Source organism: Solanum dulcamara, chromosome 10, assembly GCF_947179165.1.
Source record: "Solanum dulcamara chromosome 10, daSolDulc1.2, whole genome shotgun sequence".
Lineage (NCBI taxonomy): Eukaryota > Viridiplantae > Streptophyta > Magnoliopsida > Solanales > Solanaceae > Solanum > Solanum dulcamara.
The window spans coordinates 64,796,112-64,815,920 of record NC_077246.1 but is presented as its reverse complement, the minus strand read 5'-3'; the positions used below and the strand labels follow the sequence as shown (position 1 = coordinate 64,815,920).

Below are 19,809 nucleotides of genomic sequence, written 5' to 3'. Positions count from 1 at the left end.
ATAAATAAATAAAAGCGTCACAGGTAAAATTGAGTAATCAAAGCATAGAAAGTAATAAATAATAACAGAAATCAGAAGTCAAAGCGCAAGAGATCGTAATGCACTACTACGCCTATGAATAGAGAAGAATAACGAGACTATGAACTAGCCTTCTACCCTAATGTGGGTCCTCCACACCTTCTTATCTAAGGTCATGTTCTCCGTAAGCTGTAACTGCGTCATGTCCTGTCTAATCACCTCTCCCCAATACTTCTTCGGCCTACCCCTACCTCTTCTGTAACCATCCATGGCCAGCCTCTCACACCTCGGCACTGGGGCATCTGTGTCTCTCCTCTTCACATGTTCATACCATCTCAGTCGCATTTCCCGCATCTTGTCTTCCACCGAGGCCACTCTTACCTTGTCCCGAATAGCCTCATTTCTAATCCTGTCTCTCCTGGTGTGCCCACACATCCATCTCAGCATTCTCATCTCAGCAACTTTCATCTTTTGAATGTGAGAAGTCTTAACTGGCCAACACTCCACCCCATACAGCTTAGTTGGACTAACCACCACTTTGTAGAACTTACCCTTAAGTTTTGGTGGCACATTCTTGTCACATAGCACTCCGGAAGCGAGCCTCCATTTCATCCACCCTACCCCAATACGATGTGTGACATCATCGTCAATCTCCCCACTGCCTTGCATGATAGACCCAAGATACTTGCAACTACTTCTCTTTTGGATGGCCTGAGCACCAAGCCTAACTTCAATGCCAACCTCCTGAGGTGTCTCACTGAACTTGCACTCTAAGTATTCTGTCTTTGTCCTACTCAACTTAAACCCTTTAGACTCCAAGGTATGTCTCCAATCCTCCAGCTTAGCGTTAACTCCGCGGCGAGTCTCATCGATCAGGACTATGTCATCCGCGAAAAGCATACACCATGGCACCGCACCTTGAATTTGTCGCGTCAATCCATCTATCACCAAGGCAAATAAAAAAGGTCTAAGAGCTGATCCTTGATGCAAACCTATCACCACTGGGAAGTGCTCTGAGTCCCCTCCTACTGTCCTTACCCTGGTTTTGGCTCCCTCGTACATGTCCTTGATCACCCTAATGTATGCCATAGGTACACCTTTAGCCTCCAAACATGTCCATAGTATTTCTCTTGGGACTTTATCATAAGCCTTTTCTAGGTCGATGAATACCATATGCAAGTCCCTCTTCCTCTCCCTATGCTGCTCCACCAGTCTCCTCATAAGATAGATGGCTTCTGTAGTTGAGCGTCCCGGCATAAATCCAAACTGGTTCTCTGAAATAGACACGTTTCTCCTCACCCTCATCTCTACCACTCTTTCCCACAGTTTCATAGTATGGCTTAGTAGCTTAATACCTCTATAGTTGTTGCAACTCTGGATATCCCCTTTGTTTTTATATAGAGGGATCATTATGCTCGACCTCCATTCTTCGGGCATCGTTGCCGTTTTAAAGATGACATTAAATTTCACTAGTAAATTTCATGGAAAGTCACTCGAGTATAGGTTCATATAACAAAAATCACTTCTCTTGTTTTCATTACATAAAAATCACTTAACTATAAAAAATTGTGTTACATTTAAGTACCCCTACATAAGGAAAAGTCCAGCTAACTATACAAAAATGTATTGTAGGCTTATATCTGAATAGGTACTATAATACTGAGGGCCAGCCGGGTTGAATTTCTGAGACTCTCCTAAAATTCCAGCATATCATTAACATGGAGAACATCTGAATTGAAGTATAAAAGCACAAAGAACTCCTTAAAATTCCAGCATATCATAACATGGAGAACACCTGAGTTTATACAAGAAAAAGATAACTATTCCTATCTAGAAGCCACTTACAAAGATGATAAAAACTGTAAGAAAATGTGTCACTAACAGCCATAAAGGGCCACTAACTTCAGGCAACTAACTTTGACCAAGTCTTTTGGTCGAAAATTGGAAACTAGTAAACTGAAATATGTTAAAAACAATAAAAATAATAAGCTGGAAGTAAAAATGTGTTTTTAGTTACTGTTGTAATTTATAGCAAAATAAGTTGTTTGGTTTAAATGAATTTGGATTTTGAATTTTAGTTAGGTTGTTTGAGTTGTTGAGATATTTCAGGTTGTTTTGAATTTCAAATTATGTAGATTATGTGTTTTATGTTGGTTATTTAAAGCCCCTTAATGCTTAATAAAATTATTGAAACACATTTCAATCCAAAAAGAGTCATTTTAAACCTTTTTTGCTGCCCTTGTCTTTTAAAAAAACCAACAAAATGCCAATTGTCTAATACTCCTCCTTGGCATTTTTGTGAGAAACACCAACTTTTTGCCTAAAATCTTCAAATTTTTCCTTTGGCAATGACTTCGTGAAAATGCCAGCTAGCTGGTTCTCGAATGAGCAATGAACAAGCAACACTTCATAAGATTGTTGGACTTCTCTAATAAAATAAAACTTGATCTTGATGTGCTTAGTTCTACCATTAAACATCGAAATTTTTGAGATTGAAATTGATGAAATGTTGTCACACATGATCTTGGCAGCTTCTGTTTGTTCATGGCCCAAGTCCTTCAACATCTTCCTTAGCCAGTAGCTTGATTCACAACAGATGCAGCAGCAATGTACTCAGCTTCTGCTGTTGATTGAGCTATAGTTTCTTGTTTCCTAGTGCTCCTACTAAAACAAATTGTGCCCAAACAAAACAGATATCCAGAAGTACTTCTGGAATCATCAATGTAGCCACCCCAATCTCTATCAGAGTAACCAACCAGATTCATAGTCTCTCTCCTACAGATGTTGGAAAGAAAATTCCAAAAATGTTGGTTCCTTAAATATACCTTAACACTACTTTAGCAGCTGTGAAGTGTCTCTAGGCGAATGCATGAACCTAAAGAGCAAACTTACAAGAAATAGAATGTCAGGTCTGCTTGCGGTGAGATATAGAAGGCCTCCATTTAAGCTTCTATACATACTGTCATCCACTTTTTCAGAATCCTCACCCTTGCCAAGCTTCACTCCAGTAGAAATTGGAGTATTCACAGGTTTGCAGTCTTGCATTTTGAACCTGTTTAGAATATCCAGAATGTATGCAGGCATATGAAAATTGCATCACTGGACTGCAACACTTCCATGCCAAGGAAGTACTTCATGATTCCAAGATCAGTCATTTCAAAGACTTTCTCCATTTCATCCTTGAACCTTTGGATTTGTTCAATTTTGCTTCTTGTCACAAGCATGTCATCCACATAAATTTAAACAACTATGGATTCACCACCAGGGACTTTCACATACAAAGTAGCTTCACTTAGACTTCTATTAAAGCCAAGTTGGATGAGATGATTGTCCATCCTTTCGTACATGCCCACGGAGCTTGTTTTAAGCCATACAGGGCCTTCATTAGGAGATAGACTCGATCCTCTTTTCCAGGAATTGAGAAACCATCAGGTTGCTCTACATAGCTCTCTTAAGCAAGCAAATCATTCAAAAAATCCTATTTGACATAAAACTGATGAATCTGCCAGGAATTGTGAGATGCAAATGCAAGAAGAAGCTTGATTGTGTCATTCCTTGCTACTGGAGCAAATGTTTCCAGGTAATCCACACCATGTTGTTGTATGTAGCCCTTCACAACCAATCTAGACTTATGTTTGCAAATTGAGCCTTCAGGATTGAGTTTTGTCTTGAAAATCCATTTTACACCAATCTCCTTGTGATTTCTAGGCCTCTAAACGAGTTGCCAGGTTTCATTCTTCTCGATCATATCTAGTTTAGCTTGAATAGCTCTCTTACATGCCTTAGAATCTTGTGCTTCAAAAAGCTTGTTGTTTCAGAGATAACCAAGTTACACCACTGATAAACATCTTTTAAGGTTCTGGCGCCCAACACTGGTACGTCATCCACTAGTTCAGCTTCCGCAAATTGAGGCTGCTCTTTTGAAAATAACTAAGAATAAGAAGACTTGATTTTTCTAATCCCAAGAAGCTGCTTCATCAAACTTCACTTCTCTGCTGAGAATTATTTTTTCTGTTTTCAAACAGAAAATCCTGTAACCTTTGGATGATGAACCATAGCCCATAAATATGCCCTTCTGAGCCTTGATAATAACATAAACACCCAAAGATTCTAATTTCAAGATGCACGATGAACTCCTAGTTGTTTACGAGTACATTCCCAAAGGAGCAATAGTTGATCACCTTCATGAAAATGCAGCAAAGTCGCTTCCTGGCCGGTCTGAGTGAGACTTGCTATTGGAACTCATGGTCCATTGGCTTATCTTTATGCTTCTGATATTAATACTTCAGCAATGAGGGTGTTTGACAAACTTATAAGCACCGGTTGTCTTATCTATGTGTTTGGTAAACAATTAAATGGCTTGTAAGATAAAATCAATCATAAATCATCTGTAAGTCACCCTCAACTTGTGGTTTTACATCATATAAGCACTTTTGGTTTGATTAAGACATTGACGATTTTATCTCTAATATCTTTATAATCTCTGTTGATTAAGACTTTGACGATTTTATCTCTAATATCTTTATAATCTCTGAAGTACTCTTCGTAAAACATAACTTTTCATTTCACTCTATTTTATATCCGGCATTCGTATTTTTTCTTTTTTTTAATGAAAAATACTCTTAAATTTATAGTTTTTTGTAAATGGGTTTAAAGACATTTCCATCATTTTAACAAAAGTACTTATCAACACACTTCTACCAAACACATTAACTGCTTAGTATTGTTTTCAGCATTTCTGTCCAAACATGTAAGCGTTTATACATATAATCTTTTCAACATCTAAGTTCTTTTTCAGCTCTTGATGCATAGTTTCTGCTAAGATTTGATAAGTTTAGATCAACAACAAACTACAACTGTCCTTTCTTAAACCATATGGGTAGTAGTAGGCATGTCTTCGTCTGATACTGAAGAAAAATACAAGAAAGGCTTCGGAGGCATTTGCAAACATCCGAGTTCACCTTGTAACATCTCTACAACCATACTGATAGAAGGCCTGATGGACGGATCGGTTTGTATGCACCACAGGCTCACCAGTATCATCTTCTCTGCAAGTTCTTTATCCTCTTCCTCTACAATGTCAGTTAATCCAAGCTCTTTCTTTTGTTCAATTTGTTTGTAAATCCAGTGTGGAAAGTATATTTCACTGGTACGATCAACAACAACGTCAACATTATTCCTTCCTCCAACCATCTCGAGGACCATCATACCATAGCTGTACACATCTGACTTGTGAGAAACTCCTCCAATGTTTTTACACACAATTTCAGGTGCAATGTAGCCAATAGTCCCTCTTGCGCCCAATAAAGACACGATGCTTTCCTTATTGTTACATAGTTTTGCAAGGCCAAAATCGGATATTTTTGGACAAAAGTCTTCATCAAGAAGAATGTTGTGAGGCTTTATATCGAAATGTAGGATTCTAGTATTGCAACCGCGATGCAGATACTCCAATCCTCTAGCAATGCCAAGCGAAATGTTGTACAATGTTTGCCATCCTAGTTGACGATTTGTCCCAGATTTTGCATCGAAAATGAACTTCTCAAGGGACCCATTGGGCATGAAATCATATATGAGAGCTCTGTCTTGACCCTCAAAACAAAATCCCACAAGTGATACAATATTAATGTGAGAAGTCCTACTGATACTCGCCACCTCATTGATAAACTCTTCTCCCCTGCCCTTCGATTCCTTCAAGACCTTGACTGCCACAAGACTCCCATTATGTAACTTTCCCTTGTACACAGAACCATAGCCACCTTGACCAAGTTTATTTTTGAAATACTCTGTCATCTTTTTAACTTCAGAATAACTGTACTTCCTTGACACGAGTGATCCATGGTTCTTCAAGAAGGCTTTTACAATTCTGTAATCCTCTCCTTTCGTCTTCCAGAAAATCAGTGAGTATTTTGTTCTCAAGTAGAGGAGTAAGAGAACTAGCATTGCAATTCCTCCGATAGAAGAAATAACTGTTGATGTCAGAAATTGGAAGATTGTTGTCATTTTTTGAAGTTGCACCAGTTTTGCAGGAATCATGATATTATTCTTAGGTATCGGTGAAGAAGGTAATTTTTTTTTAGGCATAATACATAAACATGCTCTTTAACTTGTCATCTATGCACTTAACTTGTATAGAGTTGAACAAGTAGATACACGCGTCCTACGTGGAAATTCGCATCCTACGTATATTATGTCATATAGGACGCGTGTGTCTAGTCGTTCTTTCTACAAGTAAGTTTTTACTTGTGTATATCAAAGTTGGAGGGTATAGATGTCAGCTAATCAGACCAAGTTAAAGGGCATATTTATGTATTATGCCTTTTATATATATATATATATATATATATATATATATATATATATATATATATATATATATATTTGTGTGTACATATTTTAGCAATAGTAACACATTATGTTCGAATTACACTAAAGAAGCACATATTTTGAAGAAGATAAACGGAGAGAACAACTAGTAATATGAAAGCAAATTTGTAGCTATAGATAGTTTACCTGCAACTAGAGTTCGTCTTGATTTTCTTCGTACTGCTGCCAAAGAAAAATCACGAAAAAAGGTTATATCTCCTCTGTATATACATATACTAGTTTATGGGAAAGTGCGTTACACGTTTGTTACTTTTATATATTTTAAAAAAATAAGTTATGAAATAGCACTATTTATTTTTTATTCATTAAATAAAATTCATAAAAGTGGGCCATCAAACAAAAAATATGTGAAGTTAATTATGATAATAAAAAAGGGCAGCCCGGGTATCAGTAGGACTTCTCACATTATACTCTTTATTTAATATAATATATTATCACTAAAAACGCTCAAGAAAATCAAAAGATATAAAAAATATCCATAAGAAAAAAAATACCACAAAAATATCATACCCATATTTCAGCTATCTAAATATCCAAATGAAAATCATAGTTCAATATATAATTCAATTAAAAAAATCAAAAGGAAAAGAGATTACATTACAATTTAGAAGAGAGTCAGAGAAAAAGTATATAGAGTCTAATTAACTTGAAAATAAATACATAACATTCACAACTGAACTTTAAAGCAAATAAACACCCTTCAATTGCTAAAACGTGTGTAGTGTGGTAATATTTTAGTTAATAGAGGCTGCACTTGATATTGTTAAAAACATGACTTTTGAGCTTCTTCAAACAAAACTAATAGAAAAATAAAGAAAATACACAGTAGAATAGTTCCGCCAGACCGATTGAGCTGTGCAATGTTTTAATCATCATTGGAAATTGAAATGGAAAACAATTAAACACATTTAATAAGTATTATACGGAAAAGTAACTCCAAGAAATTGAAAAGACTACAATAAATTTAGTTTATCAATTAAATAATTCATTGTAAAATATTTAATGTTTTAATAATATTTATTGTAATATAAGTTTATTTTTAATAAATAAAATACTATAGAAATAATTTTAACTTGAGGGATAAAATGGTAATCCAACTTTTCACTTTGGATCTTTTCAATTCTAATAATACAAGTATCTATGAACGTGCTTTGCACATTACTCCCTAACAATTATCATACAAAAAAGAACTCTGATGACTAATTCAGAATCCAATCCCACACCTGACACTTGAATCGGGACTCAACTTTTGAACTATGACTCGACTCGAACTCCCGACCCGGGACCCGATCCAATACTTGTCCCAAGACTCTATCTGAGACCTGACTTCTGATCACCCGAGATTTGATCTGACATTTGACCTTGGATCCGACTTGAAATTCAACCCCGACATCCAACATCCGACTTCGACACCTGACACCTGACTCTGATCAGGGACCCGACTTTCGACATCAACTCCCGATCTAGGACTCGATCTGAATTCTGGATCGGGATCCGACTTCCAACTTAAGATTCGACCCTACACCTGACTTTTGAATCAGGATCTAACCCCATTGATCCTGACATCCGACATGAGATCCAACCTCGAGTTTCGACTCCTAACCCGGCCCAACTTTCAACTCGGATATCCGACCTCGATTCAGACCTTGAACCTAACTTGCGAATAGAGATTTGACCCTAACTTACGATCTAGGATCAGATCCCAATTTTAGACCTAGGACCCGACTACAACTCTTGATTTGAAATCCGACTTTCAAATGAGATTCGATTTTTGAATCGGGATCTGATCCCGACATTCGACCACGACAATCAATTACGGACTCACTTCAATACTTGACCTAGGATCCGACCTTGACTCTCGATCTAAAACCCAACTCCGACACCCAATATGAAATCCTACCCTGACACCTAACTCGAGACGCAACCCTGACACCTCACCCAAAATCTTACTTCAATTTCTAACTCAGGATCCAACATTCAAATTGAGATCCGAACCATCTTGAATTTATGAAAAAAGATTAATGACGGGAGGTTGTATCTCATTAAAATGTTGATTGAACATTTTGCCTTTTATTGAAAGACTCTAAGATAAAAATATCATTTACTATTTTTCTACAATAGCCAAATTATCATTTACTATTTTTTAAATAATTGTTATTTAATTACTATGCAAATATGTAAGACTTTGAAATTAATTAAAGTTATAACTATTAAATATTTAATCATTAAAGATATAAAATTCGTTCAATATTTAATGAATATTTTGGTCAATCAATATTATAAAACATGTAGATATTTTCTGCTCATAGTTTACTTGAAATAAATTTAATATTAAGCTCCTAGTATTAATAAGATAATGTGTACCTTGCAATAAACTTAGTCCTAATAGAAATATGTTTTGTTTAATCATAGTACAAAATTACATTTATACTCATCAGTAATTTCTTAGATGGATGAAATTTTAACCTAAAAAGCAATTAAGTAAATCAATTTTTAGGGGATATTTCGGTGATCAACATTTATAGTCGTGCTTTTATAATAATATATATGATCATCAATTTGTGCTATCTTATGCTGCAACTTCTCTTTGGAAGTAAAATATTACCTGTGGAACAAAGAAAATTGTTGTTGTTGTCTGTTAAACATCGACCCCCTCCATAGAAACATTTACTGCAATCATCAGACAGGCTCCACTGAATTGCAAAATTCGCAGTTATGAGATCAAACAAGCTATTACTATTTCGAGCATTTGACAGTGACCCCCATGTAATTGGCAATTGAATAGGTGAACAGTTACCCGGAATATATCCCTCTGGTGCATCCAAGGAACCTTCCCGTTCTCTTCTAGGATACTTGTAGTATATGTTGAAGCCACTACATTTACTATAGTTCAGATAATCGCGAAAATGATCATCATTCATGGTTCTATTGATATCTAGACTATCATTGCATCTAAACAAGGTAAGATTACGTTCGTTGATTCCAAACGAGATAGAAGGAGAACTTGGAAACGATATACTTCTATCAAAAGAATGACAACTGTTTTTCGCCAACAAGTCATGAAGCCTAAGGTCTAAAACTCGAAAACGATCAAACAACCGTTTTTGCAGAACACTATAAACATTTTCTCCTAGGTGAATTGTTGGATTCGGAGTAACATCACAATCTATAGTGTACAATCCACAATCAGGTTGTGACTGATTCATAGAAAAAGGAAAACTCACATTTCCAATATTCCCACACTTGAATTCATTGAGGCAGCTATTACTACTATTTTGTGTTTGATTCTGAGCTACAACTGAATGAAAATTCATCAAAGGATAGAAAATCAAGAAAACTGACAAAGAATTTAATAACACCATACTCAAAAATCTAAGTACTAATAATAAATTGTTCATAAGATGTATATGCAAAAACTAAACAACAGTAGTTTTTATTTTGTGCACTACATATTTGTATGTATCTCTATTCGTTTAACACGTTATTTGACTTGGAAATTTAACTCTTAGGACTACTTTTATAGAAAGAACCAAAAGAGAGGGCTGAATGAAAATGAAAGACATCACCGACTTTTGTGCCCATTTGACTAGACATTTTTTTATGACTTTTCAAATTAAGGGTATGTTTGGTATTGAGGAAAATTATTTTTAGTACGAAAATATTTTCTGTATGAAAACTTCTTTAATGAAGTCATTTTTATAATAGTACTAATAATAAATTTGATACTCCTATAAGATATTAAAAACTAATGCAAGGAAAGAAGCAGAGATACTCCTTTATAATAGGGAAAATTACGCGGCATGACAAACTTTACTACTATATTACGCATTTAGGGTATAGTTTAAAAATAATTACGGCTCGCAGCAAAAATAACTATCTATTTACGTGGTATGACAAATCTCATTTGCCAGATATACAAATATATATATATATATATATATATATATATATATATATATATATATATAAGCTACCATTATACAATTTTTCTGACAAATATACATATACAATTCGCCTCTCGCTCGCCTCTCTCCTCCCTCTCTCAATCTCACTCGCCCCTCTCCTTCTCTCTCTCAATCTCGCTTGCCAGATATACAAATACATATATATATAAGTTACATATATATAATTTTTTGACAAAATATACATATACAATTATCCTCTCGCTCGCCTCTCTCCTCCCTCTCTCGATCTCGCTTGGCAGATATACAAACACATATGTATATCAGTGTTTGTGTATTTCGGTATACAAATAATTCAGGGTATAACATTCGTATAATTCGCTATAACTTTTGTATAATTCGCTACACCATTTCTATAATGTCAAAGTTTATATTTGTCATTATAAGTAATTAGAGAAACTATACTCATATGAAATAATTATGCCTAAAAATTTTGTCATATCTAAATATTTTCGTTTATAATATCTGCCATTTTGTGCATATTTTCTCTTCTTACTCTTTTTCTACAACATATATCTCCATCTAACCTTTTAAGACGCTTGTTGACTTGGAATTTTCCACCTTGACGACTTGAAGGAAAACAATAAAGAAATGGGATGTAAACTTCTTTGTACAATGGTGGTGTCATGCACCTTAACTATTTCACTAGTAAATTTCATTGAAGGTCACTCAATTATAAGTTCATATAGTTAAAGTCACTTTTCCTTTTTTCCATTACATAAACATCACTTAACTATAAAAAAATGTGTTACATTTAAACACCCCTACATAAGGAAAATTCCACCTAACTATACATAAATGTATTGTAGGCTTATATTTGGATAGGTACTCGCTGAAGGATGCACGATTTTAATTCAGGAGGTTCAATATATAAAGAAATAAGCAAATGAAAATCAGAGCAGATGTCGACTAAATTTTAACTCATCTTATTTGTCTTTTTAATATTTCTTCCCATTTTTTTTCTACATCGTCGAGCCTTTTTTTAAAAATAACGTATTTTTTTTATTTTCACTTTGCAGTATCCTACTTTATTTTAAACTCTCTATTTTTTCTTTCAAATTAATACCCCCACAAAAAAATAAGTTTCTTAAAAAAGTGTAAGTATTGAATTGTTACCCCACACACTCTAATATTAGAGGAGTATTATTAAATGTGAGTCGTGTAGGTGACGTGTTTAAATTAGAATTATATATTGAGATTCTTTTTCCCTCATCACTAGCCACACCTTTTATAACATAAAAAGGATATAAAACTAAGGATGAATTTTTCAAATTGGCTTAAGAGGCAATGAAAACTAACCAACTTGAGGAATACCAGTTAATTCAATCTAATAAAATTATTAACAAGACTCGGGAAAGAGAAAACCCAATTATCTTATTTTCACCTAATTTCAAATATTCAAGTATTTATCATAGAAATTCCTAATAAAAACTTTAAATGACAAGAGTAAAAAGAAAGGAGTATAATTACAAGTCAGATCATGACATGGGCAAAATGTCAAAACTATTTTTTTTCAACAAAATAACTGTTTTTTTTTGTTTTTTTTTTTATACAGAGTTTTTATTTGTTCGAGCGGTTAGCAACAATTGTCTTGTATCTCCAAATAATAGTAGCAAAAATTGTTGATTGGGAAGGACTGAATGAAAGCTCATAATGAAGGAAATTCCCAATCAAGAAGATGAGAACCACATTTGAACTATTTTAATCTCTTAAATGAAAGCTCATACGTAACACATTTATAATCTCTTAAATCTGAAATTTTATTTGGACATTTGAACTATGACTTATTTCAATTGAACATCTAAACACGTGATAAAGCATTCTTATTAGACACTTTAAATTTTGAAAACCTTTTGTGCGTATTCTCAAGTGTTCATTATGTAGATAAGGTAATCACTTAATATGTCATTTCTCCATTTCATAGTACTACAAATTTGTTACCATTGCATAAAAACACGTACACATACAGATAAAGAGTACCTTCTTCAGGGAACGTTATTATGCTGATAAAATATAGTAGGCATAATACATAAAAATGGCTTTTAACTTGGCCTCAACTGGCATCTATGCCCTCCAACTTTGGATGTGCATAAGTAGACACTTAAACTTGTATAAAGTTGAACAAATAGACATATACATCCTACGTGGCATAATACACGTAGAATGCTAGATAGGACGCAAATTGTCAAGTAGGACGTGTATGTCTACTACTTCAACTATATACAAGTTTAAGTGCCTCTTTGTACACATCCAAAGTTGAAGGACATAGATGCCATATGAGGCCAAGTTAAAAGGCATGTTTACGTATTATGCCAATATAGTATCCTGCAAAAATGGTGCAACTTCAAAAATTGACAACAATCTTCCAATTTGTGTCTTGACAACAACGGTTACTTCTTCTATTGGAGGAATTGCTATACTAATTGTCTTACTCCTCTACTTGAGAACAAAATACTCCCTGATTTTCTGGAAGACAAAAGGAGAGGATTACAGAATTGTAAAGGCCTTCTTGAAGAACCATGGATCACTCGTGTCAAGGAAGTACAGTTATTCTGAAGTTAAAAAGATGACAGAGTATATCAAAAATAAACTTGGTCAAGGTGGCTATGGTTCTGTGTACAGGGGAAAGCTACATAACGGGAGCCTTGTGGCAGTCAAGGTCTTGAAGGAATCGAAGGGAGGGGGAGAGGAGTTTATCAATGAGGTGGCGAGTATCAGTAGGACTTCTCACATTAATATTTGCAAGAAAATAAAGTCAAAAAAAAGAAGGAAAAGCATGAAGAAAAACAAAAGAAGTGCAAGAAGTCAAAAAGGTGGAAAAAGTTTGGCAGAAAAACTAAAGCTGCCATAAAAACGTGTTTTCTACTCTTGACAATTAACGCTTAGGAAACGCATTGCTCTTTTGACAGAAATGTGTTTTCATCTTCTTATAAATAGAGGACATTCTGCCCTCATTTTATTCATTCCAGAAAGAGAAAGTAAGAATACAAAGAGAATTATACACCAAGATAAATATTTTAGTCTTGAGTGTCCTCTTTAGTAGTTGTTCCTTTTACAAAAGAGAAGTGTTAATTGTTGTTTTCTCCTTGTATTTGAGAGCAGTGTACTCCATATTTTAATAGTGAGATCCTTCTATCCCGTGGTTTTTCCCTTCTATCTGTTAGAAGGGTTTCCACGTAAAATTCTCGTGTCCAATTTATTTTCATATTAATTAGCATATCAAACTTTAGTTGTGGTGCTTCCTCCCCCCAACAGTGGTATCAGAGCCCTCGGTTATTCTGTCTATTTTATGTGAAGGTACTATCTGTGAATAGTAACTTTTCATAAATAGTAAAATTCGGTGAAAAATACTATTTACGTGAATAGTAAATTTCGGTGACGGTACATTTTGTCACGATTGTTCGCAAAAATATTCAGAAATAATCTAGAAGGGTGTGAAATAAATAACAATATCGAGTACAATAAAGTTTGACGTTGAAAAATTCAATGGGACTAATTTTTCATTGTGAAAAATGAAAATAAAAGCGATATTGAGAAAAGACAATTGCTTAGCTGCAATTGAAGGCAAGCCCACAGACGTTGTTGATGACAGCAAGAAGAATGACATAGACAGCAACACAGTTGCAGATCTACACTTGGTACTAGCTGATCAAGTGTTGTCTAGTATGGCTGAAAAATAGACGGCGAAGGAAATATGGGATACTCTTACAGGATTGTACGAGGCCAAGTCTTTGCATAATAAAATCTTCTTAAAAAGAAGATTGTATACTCTTTGAATGACAGAATCCATGTAAGTTACTGAATACATCAATACTTTGAATACTCTGTTTTCGCAACTTACAACAATGGGTTGCAAAATAGAAGGGACTGAACGTGCGGAGCTTCTACTTCAAAGTCTGCCTGACTCGTATGATCAACTCATCATCAAACAGACAAGCAAGTTCGCAGTAAGTTGAAGCTTTGAAGATGGTGAGAAGAAGACCAGCGGAACGTGGCCCCACTGATAGTCAAAATCATGAAAGATCTCAATCAAGAAGTAAGAAGAATATCAAGTGCTACAACTGTGGCAAGAAAGGACACTTCAAGAAAGATTGTCGGTTCAAAAATAAGAGTGAACACCCTGAGCCATCAAATGCTCAAGGAAATATTGCATGTACCTCGGCTGATGGCGATATTTTATGTAGTGAGGCAATATCAAATAATGAAGGTAGAAAATATTTCGCTGATGTCTGGATCATGGATACAGGAGCAACATGGCACATGACTTCCCGGATAGAATGGTTTTATCAATATAATCCTATCTCAGGAGGGTCTGTGTTCATGGGAAACGATCATGCTTTGGATGTTATTGGTATTGGGTCCATCAAAATAAAGATGTATGATGGCACGGTATGCACCATTCAGGAGGTACGACATGTAAAAGACTTGAAGAAGAATCTATTGTCTTTAGGACAACTAGATGATAATGGATGTTCATATAAGACTCATGGTGGAGTCATGAAAATATCCAAAAGAGCGCTTGTAGTGATGAAAGCGAAAAAACTTGTTGCAAATCTATATGTGCTTAAAGGTGAAACACACCAAGAAGGAGAAGCATCAACCGCATCAGCAAGTTCATTTGAAGAATCAATGATGATATGGCATCGTAAACTTGGTCATATGTCGGAATGAGTTTTGAAGATTCTTGCTGAGCAAAAGCTTTTTCCAGGGCTCAAAAAGGTTTCACTACCCTTTTGTAAGCATTGTGTTACCAGTAAGAAAAATAGATTGAAGTTTAGCAGTTCCTCTGCTAAAAGCAAGGAAAATTAGATCTGGTCCACTCTGATGTCTGGCAAGCACCGGTGAAGTCCCTAGAAGGAGCAAAATGTTTTGTGTCATTTATCGACAATTACTCCAGGAGAAGTTAGGTGTATCCAATCAAGAGGAAGGCAAATGTTTTTTCAGTTTTCAAACAGTTCAAAGCGCGAGTGGAACTTGAATCTAAGAAAAAGATCAAGTGTTTAAGGACAGATAATGGAGGAGAATACACTGGTGATGAATTTAATAACTTCTGTAAATAAGAAAGTATTAAACGGCATTTCACGGTTGCATATACTTCACAACAAAATGGTGTAGCAGAGCGGATGAACAGAACCTTGTTAGAATGGACAAGAGCTATGTTGGCAACTGCAGGGTTGGAAAAACTATTTTGGGCAGAAGCAGTCAAAACCGCCTGTTATGTGATCAATCGGTCACCATCAACCGCAATTGATCTAAAAACGCCAATGGAGATGTGGACAGGAAAACCAACTGATTATTCTTGCTTACATATATTCGGAAATCCTTCTTATGTTATGTACAACACCCAAGAAAAATTGAAGTTGGATCCAAAATCCAGAAAATGCATTTTCTTAGGGTATGCTGATGGAGTCAAGGGGTATCACTTGTGGGATCCCACAGCCCGCAAGGAGGTAATCAGCAGGGATGTTGTATTTGTTGAAAACAAGATACAAGCAAAAGAAGGTAGCACTTCAAAAGAAAAATTAGAGACTACTACAGTTGAAGTTGAACAAATAGAAGTTCCAGTTTCTTCTGAAGCAGCACCATAGCACGAAGAACAAGAGCAAGCTGAGATCGAAACTCCAGAAGTTCGATGGTCAACTAGAGAGAGAAGAGAACCAGCTTGACACTCAAATTATTCTATGGAGAGTAATATTGCATACTGTCTACTAACAGAAGATGGAGAGCCTTCAAATTTTCACGAGGCTATGAAAGGACAAGAATCATCTCTATGGGTGGCAGCAATGCAAGAAGAAATTGAAGCTCTTCATAAAAATAAAACATGGGATCTTGTTCAATTACCACAAGGAAGGAAGGCCATTGGAAATAAATGGGTCTACAAGATCAAATGCAATGGTAATGATCAAGTGGAGAAGTATCGTGCAAGATTGGTGGTGAAAAGATTCGCTTAGAAAGAAGGTATAGACTTAAATGAGATATTTTCTCCGATGGTTCGACTCACAACAATTCGAGTGGTCCTAGCGATGTGTGCTACATTTGACTTGTACTTGGAGTAGTTAGATGTCAAAACTGCATTTCTTCATGGAGAACTTGAAGAAGAAATTTATATGCTCCAACCAGAAGGTTTTGAAGAACAGGGAAAAGAGAACTTGGTTTGCAGGTTGAACAAATCTCTATATGGTCTCAAACAAGCGCCGAGATATTGGTATAAGAGATTTGATTCCTTCATTATAAGTCTTGGATACAACAGATATAGTTTAGATCCTTGTGTTTATTACAAGAGATTTGATGATGACGATTTTGTTATTTTGTTATTGTATGTTGATGACATATTAGTAGCAGGACCCAACAAAGATCGTCTCACAAATTTAAAAGCACAGTTGGCTAGGGAGTTTGATATGAAGGACTTGGGACCAGCAAACAAGATTCTAGGGATGCAAATTCACCGAGACAGAAATAATAGGAAGATTTGGCTTTCTCAAAAGAACTACTTGAAGAAAATCTTGAGACGCTTCAATATGCAAGATTGTAAGTCAATTTCTACCCCACTTCCTATTAATTTCAAGTTATCCTCAAGTATGAGTCCTAGCAATGAAGCAGAGAGGATGAAGATATCTCGAGTACCGTATGCATCAGCAGTGGGAAGTTTAATGTTCATCATGGTATGTACAAGACCTGACATTGCACAAGCAGTGGGAGTGGTTAGTCGATACATGGCTAATTCTGGTAGAGAGCATTGGAATACTGTTAAGAGGATCCTGAGATACATCAAGGGTACCTCAGATATTGCAGTGTATTATGGAGGATCAGACTTTACTGTTAAAGATTATGTTGATTCAGATTATGCAGGTGATCTTGATAAAAGTAAGTCCACCACAGGTTATGTGTTTACTCTTGTTGAAGGAGCTGTAAGCTGGGTTTCAAAACTGCAATCTATCGTGGCTACATCTACGATGGAAGCAGAATATGTAGCAGCTACACAAACTAGCAAAGAGGCAATATGGATGCAGATGTTACAGGAGGAACTCGGGCACAAACAAGAGAAGAATGCTCTGTTTTGTGACAGTCAGAGCGCTTTGCATCTCGCAAAGAATCCGACATTTCATTCAAGGACAAAGCACATACGAGTTCAGTATCACTTTGTTCGTGAGAAGGTGGAAGAAGACAGTGTGGATATTCAAAAAATTCACACTAGTGACAACCTAGCAGATATGTTTACAAAGCCGATCAACAGTAACAAGTTCATATGGTGTCGATCTTCTATTGGCCTAGCAGAAACGTAACATTGCAGTAATTTGAATAGAAAGGATGGTGTGAAGACTTAATTGATTCGCAATTAAATCTTCAAGTGGGAGAATGCAAGAAAAGAAAGTCAAAAAAAAGGAAAAGCATGAAGAAAAACAAAAGAAGTGCAAGAAGTCAAAAAGGTGGAAAAAGGTTGGCAGAAAAACTAAAGTTGGCAGAAAAACGTGTTTTCTACTTTTGACAATTAACGCGTAGAAAACGCGTTCCTCTTTTAACAGAAACACATTTTCATCTTCTTATAAATAGAGGACATTCTGCCCTCATGTTATTCATCCCAGAAAGAGAGAGTAAGAATACAAAGAGAGTTATACACCAAGATAAATATTTTAGTCTTGAGTGTCCTCTTTAGTAGTTATTTCTTTTACAAAAGAGAAGTGTTAATTTTGTTTTCTCCTTGTATTTGAGAGCAGTGTACTCAATATTTTAATAGTGAGATCCTTCTACCCCGTGGTCTTTCCCTTCTATCTGTTAGAAGGGTTTCCACGTAAAATTCTCGTGTCCAATTTATTTTCATATTAATTGTCATATCAAACTTTAGTTGTGGTGCTTCCTCCCCCAACAATATTGTATCATTTGTGGGATTTTGTTTTGAGGGTCAAGACAGAGCTCTCATATATGATTTCATGCCCAATGGATCCCTTGAGAAGTTCATTTTCGATGCAAAATCTGGGACAAATCGTCAACTAGGATGGCAAACATTGTACAACATTTCGCTTGGCATTGCTAGAAGATTGGAGTATCTGCATCGCGGTTGCAATACTAGAATCCTGCATTTCGATATAAAGCCTCACAACATTCTTCTTGATGAAGACTTTTGTCCAAAAATATCCGATTTTGGCCTTGCAAAACTATGTAACAATAAGGAAAGCATCGTATCTTTATTGGGCGCAAGAGGGACTATTGGCTACATTGCACCTGAAATTGTGTGTAAAAACATTGGAGGAGTTTCTCACAAGTCAGATGTGTACAGCTATGGTATGATGGTCCTCGAGATGGTTGGAGGAAGGAATAATGTTGACGTTGTTGTTGATCGTACCAGTGAAATATACTTTCCACACTGGATTTACAAACAAATTGAACAAAAGAAAGAGCTTGGATTAACTGGCATTGTAGAGGAAGAGGATAAAAAACATGCAGAGAAGATGATACTGGTGAGCCTGTGGTGCATACAAACCGATCCATCCAGCAGGCCTTCTATCAGTATGGTTGTAGAGATGTTACACGGTGAACTCGGATCTTTGCAAATGCCTCCCAAGCCTTTCTTATATTCTTCTTCAGTATCAGACAGAGACATGCCTAGTACTACTACCTCTATGATTTTGGACTCGAAAGATCAAATTTGATGATCTAGACTTGTCATATAATGTGTTATTATTTTGAACTAATCAAGATATCACATAAACTACTTTTAGTAATTTAGTTCCATTGTTAATAGAATTATAGAGCACTCTAAAGTGAGTAGCACTTTGATATCCATTTTGCCAATCGATCAACTGTGGTTAGTCTTCTGATTAATTGTACTCTACCACTGTAGGATAAGAACCTTGTTGTCCAGCAACTCACCCTTGCTGCAATCCTGTCCAAACGCGTAGATAAGCCAAGAGTGCTTATAAGCTTAGTAGGGATTGTCTTAAATAGAAGCATAAAGATAAGACAATGGACTAGTAGTTTCAATAGCAAGTCTCATAATTCAGACAGGCCAGAAAGTGACTTTGCTGCATTTTCATGAAGGTGATCAACTACTGTCCCTTTGGGAATGTACTCGTAAACAACAAGGAGTTCATCATGCATCCATAAACGTATTATACTTTTGGATTCATTATATTCTAAAGCCATGTTTGTTGACACCCAATTTTGGCACTCCACAATGTAAAAACAATTAGCTTGCAAAAATCAAAAAAATATATACATTTTTTATTTTATGTAATTTTTGCAATTTTTTTAATAATTCTTGAACAATATATATATTTTTTATTTATATAATTATTACGAAAATCATCTCAAATTTATTTATTTATTTATCATCATCATCATCATCATCATCATCATCATCATCATCATCATCATCATCATCATCATCATCATCATCATCATCATCATCATCATCATCATCATCATCATCATCATCATCATCATC

The 19,809-nt window shown here is 35.5% G+C and overlaps 3 protein-coding genes across 4 annotated transcripts; 1 reads left to right on the top strand and 2 right to left on the bottom strand.

Annotated features, from left to right (window-relative positions):
* Window positions 1–2,588: 2,588 nt before the first annotated feature.
* Window positions 2,589–3,191, bottom strand: LOC129869879 (uncharacterized mitochondrial protein AtMg00810-like). The gene is made up of 3 exons (XM_055944459.1): window positions 3,151–3,191; window positions 2,894–3,070; window positions 2,589–2,793 (listed from the first exon to the last, which is right to left on the bottom strand). The coding sequence occupies exons 1-3, from the start codon at window positions 3,189–3,191 to the stop codon at window positions 2,589–2,591; spliced, it is 423 nt and encodes a 140-aa protein (XP_055800434.1).
* Window positions 3,192–4,718: 1,527 nt separating this feature from the next.
* Window positions 4,719–9,810, bottom strand: LOC129871652 (rust resistance kinase Lr10-like). 2 transcript variants are annotated; one of them, XM_055946606.1, is made up of 3 exons: window positions 9,011–9,810; window positions 6,532–6,567; window positions 4,719–5,987 (listed from the first exon to the last, which is right to left on the bottom strand). In XM_055946606.1, exons 1-3 carry the CDS (start codon window positions 9,801–9,803, stop codon window positions 4,885–4,887), a joined length of 1,932 nt encoding a protein of 643 aa, XP_055802581.1. In that variant the 5' UTR covers window positions 9,804–9,810; the 3' UTR covers window positions 4,719–4,884. The 2 variants fall into 2 exon arrangements, with proteins under 2 accessions (XP_055802581.1, XP_055802582.1); XM_055946607.1 differs by having other exon boundaries at window positions 6,532–6,564.
* A 2,826-nt stretch (window positions 9,811–12,636) lies between these two features.
* Window positions 12,637–19,015, top strand: LOC129869878 (rust resistance kinase Lr10-like). Its single transcript, XM_055944458.1, has 3 exons — window positions 12,637–13,078; window positions 13,932–14,022; window positions 18,211–19,015. Exons 1-3 carry the CDS (start codon window positions 12,637–12,639, stop codon window positions 19,013–19,015), a joined length of 1,338 nt encoding a protein of 445 aa, XP_055800433.1.
* The last annotated feature ends 794 nt before the right edge of the window (window positions 19,016–19,809 follow it).

Bases quoted from the DNA above. Each gene is read 5' to 3' on its own strand.
- LOC129869879 (XM_055944459.1), bottom strand. From the start codon at position 3,191: ATGGAGAAAGTCTTTGAAATGACTGATCTTGGAATCATGAA. The intron at 3,071-3,150 runs GTACTTCCTTGG...TATTCTAAACAG, and splicing joins ACTGATCTTGGAATCATGAA to GTTCAAAATGCAAGACTGCA. The intron at 2,794-2,893 runs GTTCATGCATTC...CAACATCTGTAG, and splicing joins CTTGTAAGTTTGCTCTTTAG to GAGAGAGACTATGAATCTGG.
- LOC129871652 (XM_055946606.1), bottom strand. From the start codon at position 9,803: ATGAACAATTTATTATTAGTACTTAGATTTTTGAGTATGGTGTTATTA. The intron at 6,568-9,010 runs GTAATATTTTAC...TTTCTTTGGCAG, and splicing joins CAATTTTCTTTGTTCCACAG to CAGTACGAAGAAAATCAAGA. The intron at 5,988-6,531 runs GTAAACTATCTA...TGACATCAACAG, and splicing joins AAGACGAACTCTAGTTGCAG to TTATTTCTTCTATCGGAGGA.
- LOC129869878 (XM_055944458.1), top strand. From the start codon at position 12,637: ATGCCATATGAGGCCAAGTTAAAAGGCATGTTTACGTATTATGCCAAT. The intron at 13,079-13,931 runs GTATCAGTAGGA...CTGCAATTGAAG, and splicing joins GTTTATCAATGAGGTGGCGA to GCAAGCCCACAGACGTTGTT. The intron at 14,023-18,210 runs GTTGTCTAGTAT...ATCAAACTTTAG, and splicing joins TTGGTACTAGCTGATCAAGT to TTGTGGTGCTTCCTCCCCCA.